This window comes from Cyprinus carpio, chromosome B3 (genome assembly GCF_018340385.1).
Source record: "Cyprinus carpio isolate SPL01 chromosome B3, ASM1834038v1, whole genome shotgun sequence".
Lineage (NCBI taxonomy): Eukaryota > Metazoa > Chordata > Actinopteri > Cypriniformes > Cyprinidae > Cyprinus > Cyprinus carpio.
Window position 1 is genome coordinate 15465760 of NC_056599.1, and position 24561 is coordinate 15490320.

The window sequence follows — 24561 nt, forward strand, 5'->3', positions numbered from 1 at the left end:
AACAAACATTGACTCCACGACATGGCAGCGGCGGCCACAGAGAGAATAAAAAGTTATGCCTTCTTTCTTTGCGTGAACATTTGGGCGGTGTTATGCAAATCTTCCCACATCGTGACATAGAGATTTGGTGGCGTGTTAGAACGAGCCGTTTTAGGAGGGTGTGGTTGACTCTTAACTTTTATAAAGAATATTTGTTTGGATTTGAGACTTTAGTCTTTGCAATTTTACAGATCTTCTATATGCATCAAAAGCTTGTAACACTCCAAAGAAAAAGGAAAAATTGAAATCGCAACATATGACCCCTTTAATTTATCACGTAAAGCCACAGTCTCCACAAGTAAAACTAATATTTTTACCATAGTTAAAGGATAACAACTACTATTCTTGAAACTATTTAATAATAATAAAAAAAAACAATTGTTTAATAATTTGATAGTATTGTTGCATCTGTATATATTACTGTAATTAACACTTTTCATTAATACTTTTATTCATTTTACGTCATGTTACAAAATACTACAAAATACTTTATTTATTTAATATATAACTTAAAACACTGATACTAATAAATGTTTCTTGAACTGCAAATCAGCATATTAAAATAATATCTGAAGGATCATGTGACACTGAAGACTGGATTCATGATGCTGAAAAAAGCCATTACAGGAATAAATTACATTTTAAAATGTATTAAAATTAATAAGATCTCACAATGTACTATAAAAATAATAATAGCTAAGGCCATCAAATTACCATAGGCCGAGTGCAGTCACCAATATGTAGTTGTTCTCTGAACAAAACAACTTTAACACAGTGATATCACTCAATTATTCAGCCTGTTTAAGTGAATTGAACATGTCCTTCTTGCTTCCATTCAAAGCTCTAACTGCTAAAGCTTACACAGTTTAGTCACATTGTCAGGGTGAATTAGTGGTTCAAACTCCCTAGAGCAAGTATCATGGTAAGTCGGTATCAGTTCCGTCTGTCCTTCAACAGGCTGCTCTCTGAAAGATAATGCTCCTTCTCAGGAGAGTATGAGTGCTATTAAAGTATTTAATGCTAACAACATTAACCACAAGGTCATTCAATTTAGCCGTTCCTCAGAAGCACCACTGCTGTCTGTTTCTCAGAACAACCCTGATGATTGTTTAAAGCACCAGCTCTGCTTAATAAAACACCAGCTGCTTTCAGATTCAACGCTTTAAATAATATGTGAATAATTCATTGGATGGTGATGGTGTTTTGAGCCTCAAGCTTCCTGGAAGGGGGTGAAGGGGCAATAGGGAGACCATGGTGACAGTTGAGTCAGTGAAAAGAGTGATTCAAATCCCACTGAGCTGGAAGTACATGATATGTTGCTCCTCACAGAGAGAATGACTTCAGGTCTTCATTCTGTTTTCTCAAGTTTAAAATGGCACATATTTAAACAGAACAGAACAGAACAGAACAGAACAGAACAGAACAGAATAGAATAGAATAGAATAGAATAGAATAGAATAGAATATATTAAATGCCAGTTCATCACAACAGTTCATCCTTCTTATGACAGGCTCTCAAACATTTTTCACCTAAATTACATTCACAAAATTAAAAGAATGTGAATAATCACACTTTAATTTGGCAAATTTCTGAATAATTTGTTGTTGCCACATCACTGCACTATTTGCTAATAGTGGCAGTTATTTACACTACAGCTCAAAGGTTTGGTTAGTAAAAATAATGTAAATAAAAATGTCTATTTTAAATAAATGCTGTTATTTTAAAAATTATGAAAAAAAGTATCATGGTTTCCTCAAAACTATTAAGTAGCACAAACTCTTTTCGACACAGACAAAAATTAAACATGATTTCTAAAAGATCATGTGATACTTAAGATTTGCTGTTGAAAATTCAGCACTGCTATTATAGAAGAAAACTTTTTAGAAAAAGCCTTATTGTATAATGCACAATAGTAGTACAATGCATTAATTATGCTTTGTAATGCACCTTATAATGCATTGTACAATCTCATGAATAATTGTAACCACAGTTAATACAACACTTATCAATTCATTGTTACACTAAGTATATATGCTTATAAACAGTTGTTAATACAACACTTATCAATTCATTGTTACACTAATTATTTGTGCTTGTAGTTTTTATTAAGAAGGGTATATTGTACACGTACGTGTATATATATATATATATATATTATATATATATATATATCTATATATATATATATATATATATATATATATATATATATATTGTGTGTCACTATCATTAACATTGAAAAATAAACATTAAAAACCTAAAAAAAGAAAGAAAGAAGAAAGTGCTTAACATGTGGGATATAAACAATTTATATTATGGGGAGGGGTCAAGCAACAAGCAAGCAACGCGCAAACTGCGCAAGAGTTGTGCCGGTGAACGTCAGTTAATTTACTAAGTGAAAGTAAAAAAACTGACGGAGCTTTCTAACACTGAAGGGAAAGCTGAGAATGAGTTTGGGTTGTGTAGGTGAATTTATTTTAATATATGATGTTAACAGTATAGAACTGTCTTAAATTGTTCCCTTAATATTTCTCTTGTGGCCCGTATAGTGTCAAAAACATGAGAGGAAACATAATCTAAAAAGAAATGTTTTTCGCGTTAAACAGGTTGCTTTTTTTAAAATCGATGCTCAATTTAATTATAGGCCTATAATTCATTGTATAAATTAATAGACCTGTTTAAAAAAAAAAAAGCTTTTTAAAAACATTTTCAATGAGGAGTTAGTTAACAGCCTAAATTTTAATTATCCTCACAGCATGTCAGTTTAATAATAAAAGTAACCTAATAATAATAATACGCCTATTAATAAGAAGAATGTAACAGGCCTACATTAATTGGAAATACTAAATCCTCTTAATATTGCAGATTTTTGATGCTTTTGACAATATCTCTGGCTATCGTCGACAAATGATACGACGCATCCCAGCACAATTTAATTAGTTTTTTAGCACCCCCTCTGAACTGTTACGCCCCTCCTTAGCACCCCAACAAAAAAATCCTGGAGCCGCCACTGACTACTGTATGTCACCAACATCTTTCAGCAGTTTTCCTTTAATCTGGCCTCAGGTTTAAATGCAGTATTCCATCACCAGGGGCTAGACTTTAGCCCACTAAAATATTCAGGTACTTCATGAACATTAACAGAATTACTCCACACAAGCAATCGGGACCAGTACCTCCTTCTCTGACCTCACCCCCTTTCCTAACATACAAACAACTTTCCTAACACACAAACGTCTCACAACATCAGTTCTTGTAAGATGTATTTATTGATGTGTGTTAGTCATAAGAGGTTATAAGGTTTGAATCTGTTAACATGAGAAAGAGAAAATAAGTAAAGAGCAGTAGCTAGAAAGAGGAATGGTTGTTAAATTTAAAGTTGAATGTAGTGATTGTGTGGGTGTTTGTATTTGTTTGTTGAGAAGCTGACAGTGAGACTCATAAATTCTTGACAGAAGGTGCTCGGGAAGGTTTTTGGTTGGAAGCCCTTTCTTATTGAGGATGTTTACCGAAAGCTTCTGTTAACACACATACAAAAAAAATAATACAACACCAGCAATGTGAAAAAAGTGCCTTTCTATATTTCGTGAACAGCAGTCAGAGAATTCGCTCCTCGTGTAGGATTTCATTTTTTGTATTATTGACTGAACAATGTTCCTATTCCTTTTGCATAATACAAAAGAGAGAGATGATTTGGGAATCAATTCTTGCCAACAGCACCAAAGGCAATTATCGTGCGTGTATATGAAAGAGAGATAAAGGGAATGAAAGAGAGAACGAAAGATAGAGAGAATGAGGAGCTTAACTGTGGTCAATGTTTTTGTTTTTTTCTTCAGCCAGTGTTGGGGCCTGCTTTCCGAGGCAAGGTAACCACACCCAGCTACTCCCATAACCTCTCACGTTGGCCTGCCTCTGGCCAATCAGAGCCTCTGACTGGCTTGTCATTTTGTTTCACTGATTTTGTCAGTTGTATGTCAATGTCTTGTCTCTGCATACTGCCTGGCCTGGTGTTGTCTGTGTGCCGTGTGCATTAGCCGCCTGTCTTTATGAGCGAGGAGATGGGCTACACCTGCATTAGATTGCACCTCTTGTCCTCGGAGGCGGTTTGGGAATGTGTAAATATATGTCAGAAGCATCATGCACTTTTAAATTGAGGGGGCCCGAATAGTAAACCAAGTTGTCAAGGCTTGGCTGGTTAGCATGGTTCAGTTTGCCCCTGCTGGTAGATGCTGTAACTGCAATTTGCAAGTATCTGTGGAATATCAATTGTAGGTCACATATGTTTCACTATATTATAGAATCACCCTTTTTAAAACAGATTTTCCTCATCTGTATATATGTTTCACTATATTATAGAATCACCCTTTTTAAAACAGATTTTCCTCATCTGTATATTTTTTTTTGTGTTATTTTTAAATTTATATTTTCTTAACTAAATGATTAAATGAAATTTCTGTCATCATTCACTCACTTCCATGTCTTTCCAAACACAGTTATAGAGTTTTGTTTATTTTTGGAACACTAATGAAGTTATTTTTTTAATATTCACTCATCCTTTTTGTCCGTCCATTGAAAGTCGATGCAACTAAAACCTTAATTCGGGACTGCTAAAAAGTATGTTTTATACAGTAAAATTTGTGTAGCTTGAATGTTATCTGGGCATGCTACTTTAGCCATGTTGTCATTGTTATGTGATTTATCAGAGTCAGTTGTGTCGCTTCACTGGCATTCAGAAATCCTCTCCTGTGGCCTCAAGAGATAATAATTGGATGTGCACTTCAGAATCTCATCTGAAGTAGATCATTTGGTTACTTTTTGCCTAGTCTTTTATGAGTACTGTGAATTCTGCATACTGCTTTTATCACATACTGCAGCCTTAATATTTGATGCGTTAAATGGTACGAGGATGAATTACTGATGACAGAATTAAATTTTTTGGGTGAACTATTTCTTTAAGTTGTGAACTATTTCTTTAAGTTCTTATCTCGTCTAGGGCATAAAATGAGCCTAAACTGTCACTGGTGCCCCCTCAAAAAAAAAAAAAAAAAAAAAAAATGTACATGATGCCCCTGACCTCTGTAGTCAATTTTTCAAATGCTTTTTTCTCCCAGCTTGTATAAACATATTTTCATGTGTGTATATGTGAATTTGCATGCGGTGGAGCATGCACTTGGGGTGCGTGATCAAGTATGTATGCTCAGAAAGAAAGAAATGCCACATCAGAAGACAAAGGCAAATCGACAGGCAAAGCAAAATGTAATCTCCTACAGAGAAATGTTGGCTCCATTCTTTATTCTGATCTATAGCTCAGTGCTTTTACTTTTCCTTAGTTCCCTCTTTTCGACTAAACCTGAGATCAATAACACTGCAGGGAGCAGCCACTCGCTCTTGTGCTCCTTTCTGTTGTAATAAGTCTAACATCTCATCCCATTTTTCTCTCTTCCTCCCCTTCACCCCATTCTCCTCCACCATCTGTCTGTGAATGCATTTGTGCTGCTGCATGTATGTGTGTGATCGTGCATGACTGAATGGATGCTGGTGCCACACTCTTCACTTTCCTCAACTCTTCCTGGCCACCTTTCATCTCTCTCAAACCAGACCCGGAGCGTGGCGGAGGTCACATGATCTCCACCGATGACCTGGAGTACCCGCGTGAATATCGCACGCTGGGAAACAGTGCGCGGCGCTTCTCCAATGTGGGGCTGGTCCACACCTCTGAGCACCGGCACACGGTCATCGCCGCCCAGAGCCTGGAGGCCCTCACCAACCTGCACAAGGCCGACATGGAACGCAAGCGGGATGCCTTCATGGACCACCTGAAGAACAAGTACCCTCCCCAGCACTCCCTACCACCCTCTCCATCCCCCTCGCATGGCAGCATGAGGGGCTCCGCAGAGAGAAGTGCACGTGAACAGGTATGTACAAGGTTTACCTTGTTTGATGTTGCTGGATCAATGTTATTGTTAGTAATGGACCAATATTCTGATTCATCAGTCATCCGCAGAGAGAAGTGCACGTGAACAGGTATGTATAATGTTATTATTTTTAATGTTTTGTGATTTGGATTTTTATTTAATTTGTCAATTTTTATTTTATATTTTATTTTATTTTATTTTAAACTAGTCAACATTTGAAGTGGATTTAAACCTTTCATCATTTCATCATAGTCGTCCAAAAAAACGAAATGCGTTCTTGTCTTAGAACAAATTTGATGATCTTTTTTGATCTACTTCAAATGTTGACTACTATATATATATATATATATATATATATATTGAAAGTACAGTAACTTTCATTCATGGTCTTCTGTGAAAAAAATGACATTTATTTATTTGAGCTATTTTTAACATATTTTCAGTCTATTATTTAATAAGTTAATGTCATATTAAGAGATGACGTTGTACACTACCATTCAAAAGTTTGGGATTGTTATTTAAAGAAGTCTCTTATGCTCACCAAGGTTGTATTTATTTGATCAAAAATATAGTAAAAATAGTAATATTATAGAAATTATTAAATGTAAAATAACTGTTTTCTATTTGAATATATTTTAAAATGTAATTAATTCCTGTGATGTTAAAGTTGAATTTTCAGCTTTAAGTGTCACATGATCCTTCGGAAAACATTCTAAAGTGAAGTGAAGTGACATACAGCCAAGTATGGTGACCCATACTCAGAATTTGTGCTCTGCATTTAATCCATCCAAAGTGCACACACAACAGTGAACACACACACTGATCGTTCGGAAAACATTCTAAGTGGGCAGCCATTTTTATGCTGCAGCACCCGGGGAGTAGTTGGGGGTTCGGTGCCTTGCTCAAGGGCACCTCAGTCATGTTATTGCCGGCCTGAGACTCAAACCCACAACCTTAGGGTTAGGAGTCAACCTCTCTAACCACTAGGCCACGACTTCCCCAAAAAATATGCTATTTCCCATTCTAATATTCTAATAATATCCCATTCTAATTTCCCATTCTAATACTTCCCCATTCTAATATGCTATTTTAAAAAACATTTAATACTCAAGAAACATTTCTGATTATTATCATTGTTGGTATAGTGTGTGTATTTGGAAAAATGCACACACATAGAACAGGTTCTTGGTTCAACATCCTTAAGCCTCTGACTGGTTAATAGCAGTGTTACTCCAGTAACTACAAAAGGATGTTGATTCAGGAACATATGCTGCTGGTGTAAATTACATTAAGCATGCATGGGCACACTCTCACACACACAAGATGCACAACATGTGGCTTTGAAATTGTACCCATCTGAGAGGTCTTGTGAAGGAGGCATTGACACATGGAGCCTGCAGTACATACAAACACTTCAGTCACTGGTGACATAGCCTCAATATGCCCCTATCTCCCCAGCTTTCACACAGCTTGAGAAACACTATCAAAATGTCATTGAAACATTTTGTACTCACCATAGAGAACAGGCAGTTGCATGCTAGAGTGCAGCGAAACAGCAGCCACTCTGTGAATGGAACAACTGGTTCTTATGGAGGAGGGTGACGTAATGTTGAATACAAATATGGATGATGTCACTGCATCAAACCAGTTTCAGCCAATCAGCTGTGCGCATGAAAAGAAATAGAGACACGCAGATATAACAGACTTGTTTACACTCAAGTCTTTCAAAATCCACCTGTTCTGATATTTTTAGAGGGATGAGCGTCGAAAAAGAGACTTTTCTGCCTCGGCTTTCTAATTATACCCATCATCCCATTATCTCGCCATCAATATATCCCCCTAGAAAATGGTTTCATGTTCAGTCCATTGTTCTTGTTCTTTTTTCCTGTTTAAATGACCTGCAGTACTGGTCAGCAGCATATACTCTGTTGTGGTGTACTATCAGGTGTCCCTATCAGGCTTCTTAAACTAGTTTAAAGGGAAAGTACACCCAAAAATTCTGTCACTATTTACTCACCCTCATGTTGTTCAAAACTTGACTTTGATGGCAGATGTGGATCTCAGAGGGAAGAACGACTGACGTAAAGCTGAAATGTATTACACAATTTAAATATAGTAAATAACACGCTGCAATGAAATTTACATTATTTACAATTTTATTCAGTTAGAAATTGATACAGTACACTGAAAATGAATCAATATGAAAAAATACTTTGAAGGTAAAGGACAAACCTATAAAATAAACTGATTCAAAATTTTGACTTCTGAATATGTAACTGTAGCCTATTTAAAAAATAAATAAAAGAAATTGTTAAAAACATTATACTAAAAAGGAAATAAACACTGTAACCAACACTGTTTGTAAAATTAAATATTTATTAGATATTTAACGACTTGTTAAAAAGATATAAATATGTATTTGCTGAATAATTTGCTTAAAAAAAAAAAACTAATGAAGATTGAAAACAGGAGCATCTAAGAGTTTTCGGTGATGCCAAAATAGAAGTCCTGGTGATGGACAGAAAAGTTTATTGACTGACGGTGATAATCAAAAAATTCCAAATTATTAGTCTAGGTTATATATTGATTGATCACTAGTATCTCTTGTCACACCCCGCCCCTCCCCCCCTGCAGTTACAATGAATGACATAAATTATAATATATAATATTAAAAGTATTATAAAAGTAGTTTGGTCACCTCATTTTGAGGTCCATTTCTCACTTTTAACTAACAATTGATTACAACTTTTGCCTCAATGAACACCTAATTTGCTGCTTATTAATAGTTAGTAAGGTAGTTGAGGTATTGTGTAGTATTAGGGATGTAGAATATGGTCATGCAGAATATGTGCTTTATAAGTGCTAATAAACAGCCAATATGTTAATAATAGGCATGCTATTAAGCAACTAGTTAATAGTGAGAATTGGTCCCTAAACTAAAGTGTTATTAGTAGTTCTTATGAATACATTTTAAATCGTTATTTGAAGCTTGAAAGCTATATTAACCGTGTTGACTAGAATGACCAGTACAATCTTTTTGTGCAACACTATCATACAGGTTTAAAACAACATGAATAAATTATGCAAATTTTCTTTTTTGCATGAACTATTCCTTTAAGTAGATTGGTCAGTGAGCATTTTTGTTGGCGAACAACATAACTATGATAGTCCACAATCTAGACTAGCACCAAACCAGCATAAACGTGGGAACTCTTGCTGGTCTAAACTAGTCTTTTCAGCAGGGCTCTATTTTGTCTTTTCATCACCTGTTTTACAGCTCTTTCATCCTCATGTATGTGATTCTCATCCCACTATATACCTGAGTGTGACATTAAAGCCCAGTGAGTGTGTGAGAGATGATAGGATCAAATGAGAGAGAGAGAAACGTGGAGGTTGGGTGAGAGACAGGTGGAGTCCATGGTTGCCAAGGCAACACCACCCTTATATGGAAACTGGTGATATCATATTGCAAAGGTCAGGTTGGAGAGAAAGAGAGAGCGAGATAACAAGGAATTAAGAGAGAGAGAGAGAGAGAGAGAGAGAGAGACAAGAAAAAGGGTTTTTGGAATATCCTCACCTCTGAAGGAAGAAGCTTCACAGGAATTCCTTATTTATTTGCAGCCGTGGTGGAATAATGGAAAGGGGGAGGGGAAGAGGAGGGGAAGAAGAGAGCGAGAGAGGGGACAGATGAGTGCAACGGTGTGTAAACCGGCAGAAGGAGAGTTAATTACCCTCTACCAGCCTTTTCCAGAGACTCCAGCACGGAAGAGTTAAAGCAGCAGCCAGTAGCCAGCCGATGCTGTAATGAATTAAATAAAGAACCTGCCGTCGCATGTGCCGGAGAGAGAAAGAGAGAAAGAGAGGGCAGGAATAAGAGAATGAGTATTGCACACCTGACAGCCAGCTGCTAAGACTGAAGGCATCTAGCTAGTGTGCACGCATGTGTGTGTAGGGAGGACGCACACTCACTAGCGCACATGCATACAGGTGCAGGTGAGATTCGCACTGACGGCTTCATTTGTATGGTTATTGCGAGATTGTTTGACGTGGTGACTGCATGCAGATGGACACCACTTGGGTTTTTTTTACAGTGTGAGTGTATCTGCGCATATGAATGTTCTGAATGTATGTATTTGTAAGCGTGTGTGCATGTGTGTGCATGTGATGGGAAGGAAGAGCTGTTTTGCATGCAGGTCAGGTTGTGTATTGCTGGATGTAGTCTTGCTGGGCTGACACATGTTTCTCAGGTGGAGACTAATGCTGGTCACAGGATCAGATGCAACTAGTATTCAGGCCTGATTGTTGTGTTTAGCGCGCACGAGGATTAAGGCTTCTTGCTTTAATAAAGGTGGATTGGGTTGTAATGCTGACGTATAGGTGCACATGGTGGCATTTGACTTGCAAACAAAAGCCACTAAGTTCTGATGCATGCAGGAGGTGGATTTAAAGGGGACATACTCTATTGCACTTTTGAAGTATTTTATTTTGACCTCCTGATTAATGCTAGTTAAGGATTACTGCACGAGAATGTGACATAATTTATATTTCAATACCAGTTTTCACTTTATAGCATTTAACAGCAAGCTGTATTTGTTCCTGTGACTTGGCTTATGTAAATAACCTTTGATAGTTTAACTTCCATGTGTCAATGCAGTTCAGTACTGATCACAACTGGTCAGCTGTTTTCACCTGATAGTAATATGTTGCAAATACTTTCACTATAACCTTTTGTATTCGAGGCTCTCATTTTGTGGCAACATTTTAAAAATGATTTTTCAAACTTGTGAATAAAAGAATATTTGGATGCATTTTATAGTAAAACAGGCTGCTATTTTAGAATTTTTACTTCCTAATTTCATGTTCAACTCAGTGTTACTTGCCATTTCTTTGTAACTATTGGTTAAATGTAAATGTAAATGGTTTCAACACCAATGTTTTCAAAGTCCCTCTTAAAGTGTGTGTTGATAAAATGGCAGAATATTATAAAATTTACATCCGAATTTTCAGTCAGTAAACTGTATTAACTGTACTTTGGATGTGCTTTTTCACGTGATCTGTTGCTGCTTGTTGATGTCAGGCAAATTCAGCAAAGATTTCACTATTATTAAATGTAACTGTCGAGTAAACACTTACTTTAGGGCAATGGGTGATTGACAGGTGATACTGATAGATTAGCTTTTTCAGCTGCTTCCAAATGTGGTTTGAGTGATCGAATCAAAACAATTTGAACCCCTTTTATAGTTATATTTAGTGTTGTCCATATGAAATGAACGTTAGTATCAGGTATAAACAGAATTTTAGTTTCCATAAATGGTCTGGGTGATGTGGGAACGGAGCTTTGCGTTCTGAAAGAAATCTGTTTTGCATTATTTATCCCTCTTTTAAATGTTTCCTTTCAATTGCACCTGTATCATCTATTAGCCCTTAAACAAGCTGTTGATTTTCCGCTGGCAAAAGCAGCCGCAGCTTAGACAGCCAATTATCCCCCATTTAGAGTTGTTTCTTAGCAACTGAGGACGCTGGCCTCATACCGCTCCATGGAATTCTGCTTGTTTGGGGAAAATAACATCACCAAGCCGCAGCTCACTGGCCCTGCAGTGCATAAATCCATAAGACGCTGAAGCGGCCCCTCAATTATGATCCAATATGATGGCGTTGGTAGTTGTGTTATTTCAGTTATTTATCAAAAGCTATGTCAAAGAGAGAAATTTAGGGCTGTCACATTGAAATGATTTAGGAGACTTTTCATTGCTGTGAATTTTTCACTTCCTCTGTGGTTTGGCTGGAGACCACAGCACAAATTGAAATGGCCGTGAAGGGGTGTGTGTGTGTGTCTGTGTGTGTGCGCGCACTTGTAACTTAGCCATACTTTTCAGACAAATTTGCTGAGATATGTTGCTAGGAGTTTGCTAAAACTGACAAAATATCATTTTGGGGGATGTCATCAAAAGCAAATCTGGTTCATAAATAAATAAATGTATTTATATATTTACTTTTTTAATGTAATTTTATTTATTTACTTTTTTTGTAAATTGTATTAGTACTTTTTTGAGAAAATAATTTACGAGCATCATTTAATATATTTATTTAATGTAAATATATAAATATATATATATATATATATATATATATATATATATATATATATATATATATATGTGTGTGTGTAAAGTTGCATTTTATGGTGGCTAGGGTTGGTCTGTTGTAATTATGAATAATAAAAATAATAATAAATTGTCCAAAAGCTTTTCCTATATCCATGCTGATAGGTGTCCACTTTTAAAGTCCACTTTTTCATCAGCCAGTGAATCCAGTGAATCATGCGCTTTTAGTTTTCATTTTAGGTGAATGTTTGAGTGTGTGTGTGTGTGTGTGTTTGAGTGTGTGTGTGTGTGTGTGTGTGTGTGTGTGTGTGTGTGTGTGTGTGTGTGTGTGTGTGTGTGTGTGTGTGTGTGTGTGTGTGTTGAATATAAGGGGGGTATAGACTGGCTACACTGCCATTCCTTCCATGCTTCAGACAATCATGTCCCACGTAATACGAGAATGCTTTGGCTTAAAAATGCTGCTGGGAGACATTTAATATTACGTCCTTGAGCAGGCACTTAAATCTCAAGCTGTTCCAAAGTATGGTTTATCCCCCCGGACTGACCATCAACTGTACAAAAGCCTTGGCTTTAGGCTGAACTTCAGTACCAGAACACCTCCTGGCAGCAATGCAATGGGTCCATCTGCCACTCAGTAGTACCTGACATCAGGTAACCCAGAATCAATCCCTGCAGGTGAGGCCCTGCCCCCATATCTGACCCATTTCTGTCAATCATTAAAACAGCTTAGTTGAGAAACCAGTTAAACCTGCTTTATAACAGAATAAACACAGAGAAGGGTTGGCCAGTTTTATTGTCCATATATCAGCAACACAGATACACTGAACAACACTGAAATATATATTATATGATTATAGGTATATGTGGTATTTTCCTTTTGGAGAGAAACTAATGCAATGTGTGTATGCTAGTGTCTTAACCTCAACTTTGGGGTGGTTGTGTATTTGATATAAATACATGCAGCACATGTTTGCAGTAGTGCTTCATAAAGCTGCATGTATTTTTCTTATTGCTGCTCCTTGTAGAGCATTGGCAGGATGAACTGCACAAAGTTGAAAGCAGGTGAATGGATACACAGAATATTATTTTACTAGAAATATAATGCTGAAGTACTGCTATATGAGCGGTGAGCTATTATACACCATTGATATCAATATCCTGCTTCAAGGGAGTTCAGCGGCATTTTTGGCCTTGTGTAGAAAGAAATGTTTAGTTGATTTTAAGCTTCCCAATTAATATATTTTCCTCTCTAAATGTATGTTTTTACATGCATATACTTTTAATCAGCTGACTATGTAGTCTAGACTTGGCCATGAAATATTCAAAGGTCTTGATCGATCAGGGTTGTGTTCACCAAATAAGCGTCAGTCTGAGTTTTATTCAAAGAATATATGGGAGCTCAGGGCACTTTAGACCCTGTGGCCTTAATGAGCTGAATAAGGAAAATAAACCACTTTATTAACCACATTTTTCAGACTCACTAGTTTATTTAACTTGTCTTCTAATAATGTAATGTTGTCTGTCTAATAATGCAGCGGGCATACGTACATGACAGACAAATTAGTGTTTAAAATGTTATTTTCACCACAGTGTCATTTCCATCACATCTCGAATCATTCTGTGTTGGAAATGACAGTGATTTAAATGACTTTTCTTTCTCTCTCTATCTCTCTTTTTTAAATAAAATTGCAGCAAAAGAGTCAAAAGTGACCAAGCAAAAAAAAAAGAAAAAAAAAGGAATGTCATGATCTGGTTTTAGCTGGTAATGTCTTTGACTTTCTGTAAATGTGAAATTCACGGATGTAATGGGAGAGATAGGTGTGAGCGCTTCAGACAGCTGACCAATTTCAGTATGATTGATAGGTCTGGGCAGCAGGCCAAGCATAGACACAGAGGGGATCTTTGTAATTAATTTTTTTCTCATTTGCTGCAATCTTGTCAGTTAGTCTGTCAGACAGGGCAGCTGATGGACAGATGAGAGAAAGCCTCAAAATACCTTCATGCAGACTCATTTAGAGGGCCAGCCCATTCAGAACAGCTCCATATGATGACCAGACTAGAGGATTTATGTGTCTCTGTGTCACCATGTGCTTTAATGCTGTCCTTATTCTGCATATGACGCCACATATGTGGTGTAAAAAGTCTGTTTATTGCTGCTTATACACTACCAAAAGTTTTCGACTCAGTAAGTTTTTTAACTGTATTTAATGTAAATTGAACAAAGGTGAGAGTAAAGACATCTAGAATGTTACAAAAGATTTTTGTTTCAAAGCAATGTTGTTTTTGAACTTTATAGTCATCATTTTGGAGAAAAAAAATGTATCAAAATTTCCACAAAAAATAACAAGCAGCACAATTGTTTCTTGTAAATGCTGAAAATTCATATTGAAGTAATATTTTGCTGTGTTTTACTGTATTTTTGATCAAAAAATGGAGCCTTGATGAGCATAAGAGACTTACATAAAAAAATCCTTCTGCCCTTAATTTTGTACATTAGCGTTGGTGGTATAAATACGTATTGCATCACATGGTGAATGAAAATAGTATATTGTAATTAGAGAATAAATAATAAAGCAGTAATTAGAGCTGCTCTACCTTGCTTGTGTAAAGGGGCCTTAAGTTATGCAATATATTTGTTGTAGTTACGTACAATCGCTTATTATTAAGAGCGAGTTGAAGTGAACGTGAGTCCAAAATTCTCAGTAAATTTTGATAGATATTCTCACTGGGATCTGTTCTCTCTCTCTCTCTGTTCATATTTTCCTTCACAATCTTTTATCACAAAAGATGGTTGGAGATGGTGACTGTGTCATTTCATGAGGTTTCACCACACACAGAGATAAATGTCTAAGTAACGCTCTCTCTCTTTCTCTCTCTTCTCTCTCTTTCCATAGCAACAGCCAAACTACTGGAGCTTTAAGGTCGGTACTTTGATTACTTCTGTGTGTTCCTATATCAAAAACTTGTTCTTTTGATACCTGTTTGTGTGTTCTTATGTTGTATGTACATGGTGTATATTGATGTCTGTTGTAGTTTTATGCACATTACATCCCAAAAATTAATAAAGAAATGCAAAAAATGACAGCAGATTCTGTCTGGGCTGAGTAGCGGGGACATAATTGTTGCTAAAAGTGAGATAAATCTGACAAAAACAATCCTTTGGTGGCTCACATGGACATCCTTAAATGTTTAAAATGAATGATAGTCAGTAGTAATTACAAAGAGCATCAGATAAAAACAGTTGAAGTCTATTGTGTTGAATAGGTGAGTATCACGTGTCAGGTGTGTTAAGGTCATTGATCTGTGGGGCGAACAGCGTCTGATTTGTGATGATCTGCTTCACTGCTTTTTATCTTCTAAATCTCATTCCCCTTTTCTTTCTTTCTGTCTCCATCTACAGTATCTCTCTTTTCCTCTCCTTCATTTTCTTACACACCTGCCCACAGAACCCATCAAAGTCTTACAGCTGAAGTCAACTTAATAGAACTGAACACATAGAGGTTTTTAAAAACTAGATTTCTTTTAAGTTGTCACAGCATCTTAAAAACCCAGGGAATGAGACTGTAGGAAAAAAATAATCAGAAAGCCACAGCAGTGAGTGTGCTGGTAGGATGATGGTTCAGAAACTTTATAGGCTTACGTACTCCATCAAATCCCTCGTTATCGAACCTGTACTATATTGTGAATGATATGTATTCTATCAGGGATGAAATGTCTATTATCTGTAGCGATGTTGTAGAAGGACACAGGAAATGGCCTTAGGCTGTGATAAACAGTGTCATTAGACTGAGACTCAGTAATCCGATCCTCCTGATTCTGTTCATTCATATTCACTCTCACACTTATTTACTCATGTTACACTCCTCCTGTCAACGGAAACACACACTCATTCTCTCATTATGTCTGGCAATGTCATGTTTTTTCGAGATTTGACTATCCAGACACTGAATAACATGCAGACAACACGTTTGAGTACATGTCGACATTGATTTGGGACTAATGAGATCTTGCTGTGTTTTTCTGCTAGTGTTGTGCATCTCAGTTGGGTTTGTGAATCATCATATTATTAGTTTCACTGTAGACTTTCTAGACTAATGGACTCCTTCTGACCTGACCCTCCAAATCCCTTGCAACATGATAAACCTCAAACTCTATTGTTTACCCAATACTTAATGTTTACATTCTCTATTCTTGTCTAGTTTCCTGAATTATGGACCTTCTCTTCTCTTCTCTTCTCTTCTCTTCTCTTCTCTTCTCTTCTCTTCTCTTCTCTTCTCTTCTCTTCTCTTCTCTTCTGATGTTTGTGTGTACTTGTCATGGTAGGATGAATTGTCAGATGTTTTCAGAATTTTTTTTTCCTTTAGGTGTAGATTCTGAGGCCCCAAACAGATGCCTGTTAAAGCAAACGTCCCCTGGCTGGTTACGCCACATAAAATTAGCCTCTCTGCAAATTACTGTCAGAGCTGTGATTTGTTGGTTTGGTTCCGCTCTCATTTGTGCTGCCTTGTTTTTTACTTTGATAACTTCCTCGTATCTAGAAATGTGTATTGATGTCTAAGTGCTGGTTCATTAGCATTTTCTGTTGTTCTTTTCTTCATCAGTTGTTTCAGATCGTTAGAGCTAGCCATATGCTAACAGTGAAGAGAGGGCAGAGCTCATCATTGACAGTGTTGTGGAGTAGCTAAGTTCAAGTAGTGATGCTACGAAACTATCTCGACAATACCTTAGTTGTTTTCCAATTTTTCTGGCTTTTTAAGTAACTAGTATTTTTCCTTTATTTTAGTGACACGTTTTCCTTTATTTTAGTGACATGTTTTCCTTTATTTTAGTGACACGTTTTGCTAAATTCTGCTGCTTATCACAGCGTTTTGTGTAATTATGGTGTTTTATTTGTTTTATTAGTTGTTATTTTTTGCTGTGAAGTTGTGTTTACCAGTTTGGTTGTGTTGGTGCCAGGTGAATATTTTTCAGATACAACTTGGGAAAACAATTGGGCTGTTGTATCATTCCTGTCAAGTGCACTTCTTGCACATTTCGCAATAATTTCAAAGTAAAATGTCCAGTTCAGTTCAGTTTCATCCAGAACCAATACTTTTACTACCCTAGACATAACTTAAAGTTTTAACAAAAGCAAATGTGACATAAAAACACATTTGATGAAGAAAAACATGCCATTTTATTTGCTTGCTTCTACAAGTCTTTGAGATTTTGTATTGTTTCTCATACCTGAGCTCTCTCCATCAAAAGTGCAGTGCTGTACCAGGTGTGCTACTAAGCAAGTTTACCGCATTTAAATCTGGTTCTGTGATGCAAACATTAAAATGTGTTAATTTACAAATCATGCACTATGATAAGTGTTCTGAGGAAGCTGGAAACTACAGTGAATGGAATGTTCGATATAGGTAGGTTTTTGAAGTTCTGCAAAAATGTGGGTAGAGGCACGATTCTCCAATGAGACTGGGTTCGATAGAAATAGTTTTTTGATTTATTTATTTATTTTGTAATATGTAAAATATATGTAGTTTCAATATTAGCTGTTTTCTGTATTAGGAGAAACTGAAGTACTGTAGCCTGTCGAAATACAATTTAAAGTAGCTTCTCCAAAAATAGTCATTACCAAATATAGCCCATTGAATTAGTTTCAGGGTATCCTAAAAATCAAGTGCAACATAAACAAAGATGTACACCGGCGGACACGTCGCACTGCCTGTATATACAGTTTAGCATTATTTTTTTGTTTTTGTTCAACAGTGTCACCTGTTATCTCTTGTATTGGAGACAGCTCACAGCTTGTCCTCCAGCAGACAGTAAAGGTGTGCTGAACTAATCCATTGCCCTCCTTCTCTTCCTCTTATCATTTCAGTCTTCATCATCGCTATTAGTCCCCAACGATAAGTGCAAAGAATGCCGCCATTTTATGACCACCTACCAGCTTACATTTTCCCTGCTTTCCCTGCTTTTTCCCTCTCTCGGCATTGGACTGAATAGGCCACAATCTACTGCAATTTGCTGGAGCAATTTCTGCTGTGCCTTCAGCCTGTGTCTAACAATAGCAGGAGAGAGAGAGAGATTATTCTCAAGAGCAATTATTTTCTTTCCTTTTCTCTCTCTCTATCTCATCCCTTTACTTCACTGTCTGTCTCTTTGTAATAGTTAATAATGTTATTTTAATAAAATTGTGCACATTATATCTTATATTATACTATGTCTCCCATCATCTTATCTGAAATAGACACACTTCTCTCATGTACAAGGAAAGAAAAATATGCCTCTGTCTTTTTTTTTTAATTTCATTCCCACATGCACAAAAGAGGTTTCTGTAATATCTTAATCGTTACCCATAGAGGGCAATGAAATTAAATGGAGAACTAATGGAGACTTTTACTTAGGTGTTCAGACTCAGATTTTAGTCTTTTTCTCAGGTTTTTCTCATAAGAAAAAGATAATGGTAAATGATAAAGAGCTTCAGAATAGACCTCAATAATACTGTGCTCAGCTTTAAATAATCAGAGATTTCGACATGAGTTCATATTTTAAAAACTTGATGTAGGCTATGCTGTCCACGTTAATTTAAATTTGTCAGGATTTTTAGTATAAGTACAAATGTGTGTGTGTGTGTGTAATATGTACAGTATATGTGTATATGTATATATACTCTGTGTGTGTGTGTGTGTGTGTGTGTGTGTGTGTGTGTGTGTGTGTGTATATATATATATATATATATATACAGGTCCTTCTCATTATATAACATAATATAAAGCCAACAAGCTCAATCTGTTTACCACTAATGCTCTTTAAGATTATAAAGGATTATAAAACAAGGTGAATTAAAAAACTTTTGAACTAAGTGTAATATTTGTGCATTAAAATATTCCTCTGGGCACATTTCTCTGAACAGCTAAACAATGTTGTTTACTTTATATCAATGTTGTTTGCTTTCAAAAAAAATATGAAAAAAGTAATGAAAGATAATTAAAATGTACTGACAGCTCATTACATGGAAATGTATCCATTAATTTTAAGGACATATCTGTTAAGTGTAAAATTACAAATACTGGTAAAACGGGAAAAATAAATTCCTTTCAGAACATTGTGCCTTATTTTGACATTAATTTTATTATGATTAATTTCATTATTGCATGGAGGTTAATTCAAAGTTTGTAATATTACATTTACTGGTATATGGTGAATTTTTTATTTTCATTTTTTTTAATTTTGTTTGATTTATTTTTGGTGCTTTTGTTTTGTAGTGAATGAGTGATTTCATTCTCAGATTTGTACTGCGTCATGTTGCATTTAGTATTACTGCTATGGAGGTTAATTCAAAGTTTGTTCTAGTCAGATGTATTTTGGCATGAATGTCCTCCTTCCTCTGTTGGGAACTGAAGTTCGTGTGTGGTGTGCGATGAAGGTGGAGATTTTGGCAGGCCAGGGATTGAGCACATTGTGGGGGTATCTGTTTTTTTCAGGGATCCCTGATTCTGTTCCCACATGCTGGTTTTTGGCACTGTGAGCACTGGTGCCAGGTCGTGCATTTGAAAAACGCCGTCTTCAAAGTCCATAAAGCTTTTCAGAGAGATGGAAGCTTGATTATGTGGAAGTGCTCCAAAATCTCCTGATAGCTAGCTGCATTGACCCTGCCCAAACCTCATAGCAGATTCATGTTTGAGTTATAAACTCGACAAAGAACGTCCTCAGATTCAACTGCTTTCTTTCATTTACTCATATTTGCCTTTATCTATATGAAGTGTGTGTTTTTGTTATTATAAGATTTTTGTTTTTGATTATTAATTATGTGAAGGGAGAAGTGTAATCTTCATTGAAGTTTTTTGATTTCATGTAAATATGAAGGCGCAGTCAAACCAGCAGCTGACATGGCACCCCAATTACCATCACTCATCTGTGGGTACTTGCATTGCACACTGGACTTTCAGGCATTTGGCACTTCAATGACGATCAGCTCTCCTTCCCAGCCTTCCTCCAGACTCTGGCACCTTGATTTCCGAATGACATGCAAAATGGTTTTGCATTTTCATCCGCAAAAAAAACTGTAACTTTGGACCCCTGAGCAACAGTCCAGTGCTAATGCATGTTCTCTGTAGCCCAGCAATTCTCAGGCGCTTCTGCCGCTGTTTCTGGTTCAAAAGCACATGCCTGTGATTAGTGGCTCTCTTTGTTTCATACTCCAGACTCAATCCACTGCTTCCGCAGATTTCAACCTCCCCCAAGGTCTGGAATCGGTCCTTCTCCACATATCTTCCTCATTGGGAAACCACACGGTCACCTCTTCTTGTTGTGCAGCGTTTTTTGCCACATAATACTTGGGCGTTTTCCTTGGCCCACAGACTTCCCACTGAGGTGCCTTGATACAGCACGTGTCTGGGAACAGCCTATTCGTTCAGAATTTATTCTTTCTGTGTCTTACCCTCTCGCTTGCTGGTGTCAATTATGGAGTGTGAGTATACATGGTTATAAGTATAACAGTTTATATTTCATTAATTTAGGGAAATGAACAAGTGTCTTAGCCCTCAAGGGACTATTTGGCCAACCAGCTTAGCTTCCTGCTTGAAAAGCAAAATGTTATTGATATGTGTGTGTAAAAAAAAACTTTAGCAAAAGCACATGCTGATTGTTGGACTTGCATTACTCAACATTACTTATAACTTTGTACAACAACAGGCATCTACATTCAATGAAGGTAAAATAGTGCGGCAGCAAACTCGTCGTCGGTGCTCCACTCTTTGTTTGGGATTTTCATAAAAAAAAATGCCGATTTTGTCCCACATACCGATCCCTGGCTAAAAAAAAAAAATTTAAATGGAACCGGAATCGGAACCTGAAAATTTGTATACTGTAATATATGTTGAATTTTGACATTGCCAACCTTTAAATTAAGTTGACAGTAAGTAATAAACATTATTGAGCACCGAGTAGTTGAGTATTGTGCATTTTTCCTTACCACTATTTTTTTAATAGTTGTTTAATGATTTTAATGGAACCTGAATTGGAACTGGAACCGGAAAATTTCTAACGATTCCCAACCCTATGAATGAATGAATACTGTGTCCTGAAAAAGAGACATTTATTTTCTGTTGAGTTTGTATAGCATTTAGTTTAGTATGGGATACATGAAATCTATATGGCTATGTATCTTTGTGTGGATAAACAAGCTCTTATTTTATAGATGTATGTATGTATGTGCGTTTGTGTATGAATAGCACCCGGACTGCTCTCTGTTGTGGATAAATGACCCCATTATAGTTACACTGGGGGGTCATCTATCAGCTCAACTTGGCCCCTTTGCGCTCAGACACTGTCTGCAAGGGAACAGACACAGCACTGCTTCTGTGCCTCAGCATTTATGTGTGTGCGCGTGTGTGTGTATGTGAGCTTTTACCTTGCGTGTAAATAACACACCCTGCTTTTATAAGTTTTATTTTTATAAATGTGAATTAGCTGATTTGTTTTTGTTCACTATTCGTGAATTAAATCTAGTTTAAATCTAGTATAAACTTCTCTAAATGTTATTAAATTTATGGTTAAAACAGGAAAAAAAAATTGTTAATTAACAGTAATTCTAGATATACACTACTGTTGTCTGGGGTTGGTGAGATTAAAAAAAAAAAAAAGTTGTTTAAAAAAAATTCAACAAAAATGCATTGATTGGATACAAACTGACAGTAAAGACTTTACAAAACAAACCAAAAATTGTAATTACATTATTAAGGATTATAAGAAAATTCAGCTTTGTCATCACAATAATAAATTATATTTTAAAATATATTACAGTGAAACTGTTATTTTGAATTATAATAAAAATTTCACTGTATTAATTTTGTTCTATTATGATCTTGTTGAGCAAAGAGACTTCTTTCAAAAACATTAAAATATCTTAAGGAACCCAAACTTTTATACTATGTTTTATATTCTCTGAAAATAATATTTGTTACACAAATGCACTTTTCAAGTAAATTTTTCTAGTTTTTTAAATATGTTCAGCTTTAAATAAGGGAAAAATACTGATTTAGAAGCAGATTTTTTGCAGTACAAAGGAGAATTGATTTGATGTATGTTGATGCCGCTTTGTGGATGTGTCCTGCTCTGCAAACCAGCTTGCCAGTCTTTCCCCAGTGCACCCTGGGAGCTCATTACAGGTGTCTTGTGAAACACACCAGGATGCGGTTGTGTGGATCCTCTTTATTAAATGCTACAAAATAAACAGAAACATCTGACAAGAAATCCACAGATGTGCGATTCACCATTACTGTATATATTACAGTGAAGCAGACAGTTTTGTTCTGTGTAATAGTTAGCGTCTCAGTCTGTTTGTAGAGACACATCCATAGAGACTTGTTAGTTTGTGAGTGATTTTCCTGTCAATGCATTGCTGTTTTTCCCCATCATTACACAAACAAAGAATCAGGTACTTTTTATCTGCCTTACTTTCTCACCCTGAGCTTGAGCTGTTGTTTAGGTGTAATTTACTCTGGTTGGAGGAATTTGCTTTTGGTTTCTCCCTTTGAGTAAATAATGTCTGCCTTTTACATCATGCCATTTGAAATGCAGGAAATCTCTCTCTCTCTCTCTGTCATTTAGAGCCGTAGTCCACGTCACTCCCAGTCCACTCAGTCAGGTTTGGCAGACCAGGCGTCTAAACTGTCCTTCGCATCTGCTGAGTCTCTGGAGACCATGTCTGAGGCTGACATGCCGCTGGGCTTCAACCGCATGAACCGTTTCCGTCAGAGCCTCCCACTCTCCCGCTCTGCAAGCCAGAATAAACTACGCTCTCCAGGTAACATATACTGCTCTCAGTAAATCACTCTCTTTACCTGACACTCAAATGACTAATACGCTTATGCCCACATAAACACAGGGATAAGTTATCAACTTTACTAATGTCAGTGTGTAAGATTTTTATTTAGTTATTTATTTATTTGGATAGAAATTAATACTTTTTCAGCAAAAATGCATAAAATTTACCAAAGTGACAGTAAAAACATTAATAATATTACAAAAGATTTCAAAATAAATGCTGTTATTTTACACTTTCTATTCATCAGAGAATTCTTAATAAGTGTATCACAGTTTTCCCAAAAATATTTAGCAGCACAGCTGTTTTCAACATTGATAATAAGAAATGTTTCTTGACCAGCAAATCAGCATGTTACAGTATAATGATTTCTGAAGGGTCATGTGACACTGAAGACTGGAAAATTCAGCTTTAACATCACAGGAATAAATATTTTAAAATAGAAAACATTTATTTTAAATTGCAATAGTATTTTACAATATCCCTGTTTTACTGTATTTTTAGTCAGATAAATGCAGACTTTAAAAAAAACATTCAAAATATTTCTGACCCCAAACTTTTGAATGGTAGTGTACATCATTTTCCACGTACTTCTCTTCTGTTGAGGCCTGTAATGGCCTACAAAGCTCATAAATAATAGAAAATGAAACAACTTCACTAGTGCCTCTTATTCATCCAGTTGACTTTCTTTAACTTTCAAATGAATCATTTGAATCATTTTAACCAATTTAAATTTAACAGCAGTATCTCTAAGCCACTTGAGAAACTATTTGAAAATAATTCCAAAACAAAACGCTTTGTTAAAATGTAAACATCATCCCAAAGGTTATGCAGAAAGTTACTTGAATGTTTGATAGACAATTTAGTATTCATTATGATAAACATTTCCTTGTAAATAACTCTGAGTACAATAACAGTTCAAATTCCAATCAGATTAACCTCAGGATATAAATCTGTGATATTTTTAATCGTGATGTGACATGGTGTTACATTACTTCTTTAAATGTCACATTGTATTTACAGTTGAGTGAGATGACACAATAGTTAAACACATTCTGTTGTTTTTCATTTGCGGTGACGGAAAGTCTGATTCATTCTGTTGAATCACTTTGTTTGAATGGTTGGGTGGTATAAATGAATCAGTGGAAAAAAACATGTGCCCCACTGTTCTGGTTTGCTTTTGGCAGATGATGACATTTCGCTGTCCTGCAATTAGATACTGTGAAATGTTTTCTACTTGTTGATAGTTAATAGCAGTGCTTTAATTACAGCAGTACAATGCATTCAGATGAACTGACCTTCAACAGTTTGTTTTTTAGCTTTGGTTTCCATGGAGCGAAGTATCTCTTTGACGTTCTGTAGCTGAGTGTGTCTGTGTGTTAGCAGTAAGTGCTCAATATTTGCTGAAAGTGATTCGGTTGGAGCTCTTCCCCACAGAGAGATTATTGTCCCATCAGCAGGAAGTTTAGGATCGCCTGCTGACCCGTTAGGTGAAGTGCACTGAGATAAACTGACAAAAACAAATGATAAAAAGTCTGCAGGAGGAGTTCAGCAGCCTTGCATGAGCGACTTGCTGTCGCTGACACAGCCCTCACAGCAGTTTACAACACTTAAAAAATATGTATGATTACATTTATGATTAATGCAATTAAATTGCATATAAAATTGATATCCATTTGGATTACACAGTTTT

At 36.2% G+C, this 24561-nt stretch overlaps 1 protein-coding gene across 17 annotated transcripts in view; it reads left to right on the forward strand.

The window, feature by feature from the left end:
* The window catches only part of LOC109098710 (SRC kinase signaling inhibitor 1-like), a 113029-nt gene that overhangs the window by 50959 nt on the left and 37509 nt on the right, over positions 1-24561 (forward strand). For 13 of the 17 annotated variants that reach the window (XM_042719844.1, XM_042719848.1, XM_042719850.1 and 10 more), the window contains 4 exons: positions 3876-3905; positions 5638-5954; positions 14953-14979; positions 22655-22850. In XM_042719844.1, coding sequence (XP_042575778.1) covers positions 3876-3905; positions 5638-5954; positions 14953-14979; positions 22655-22850 — 570 coding nt within the window. The remainder of the gene's footprint in view (positions 1-3875; positions 3906-5637; positions 5955-14952; positions 14980-22654; positions 22851-24561) is intronic. The other 4 variants (XM_042719849.1, XM_042719854.1, XM_042719855.1 and 1 more) reach the window with 1 other exon arrangement.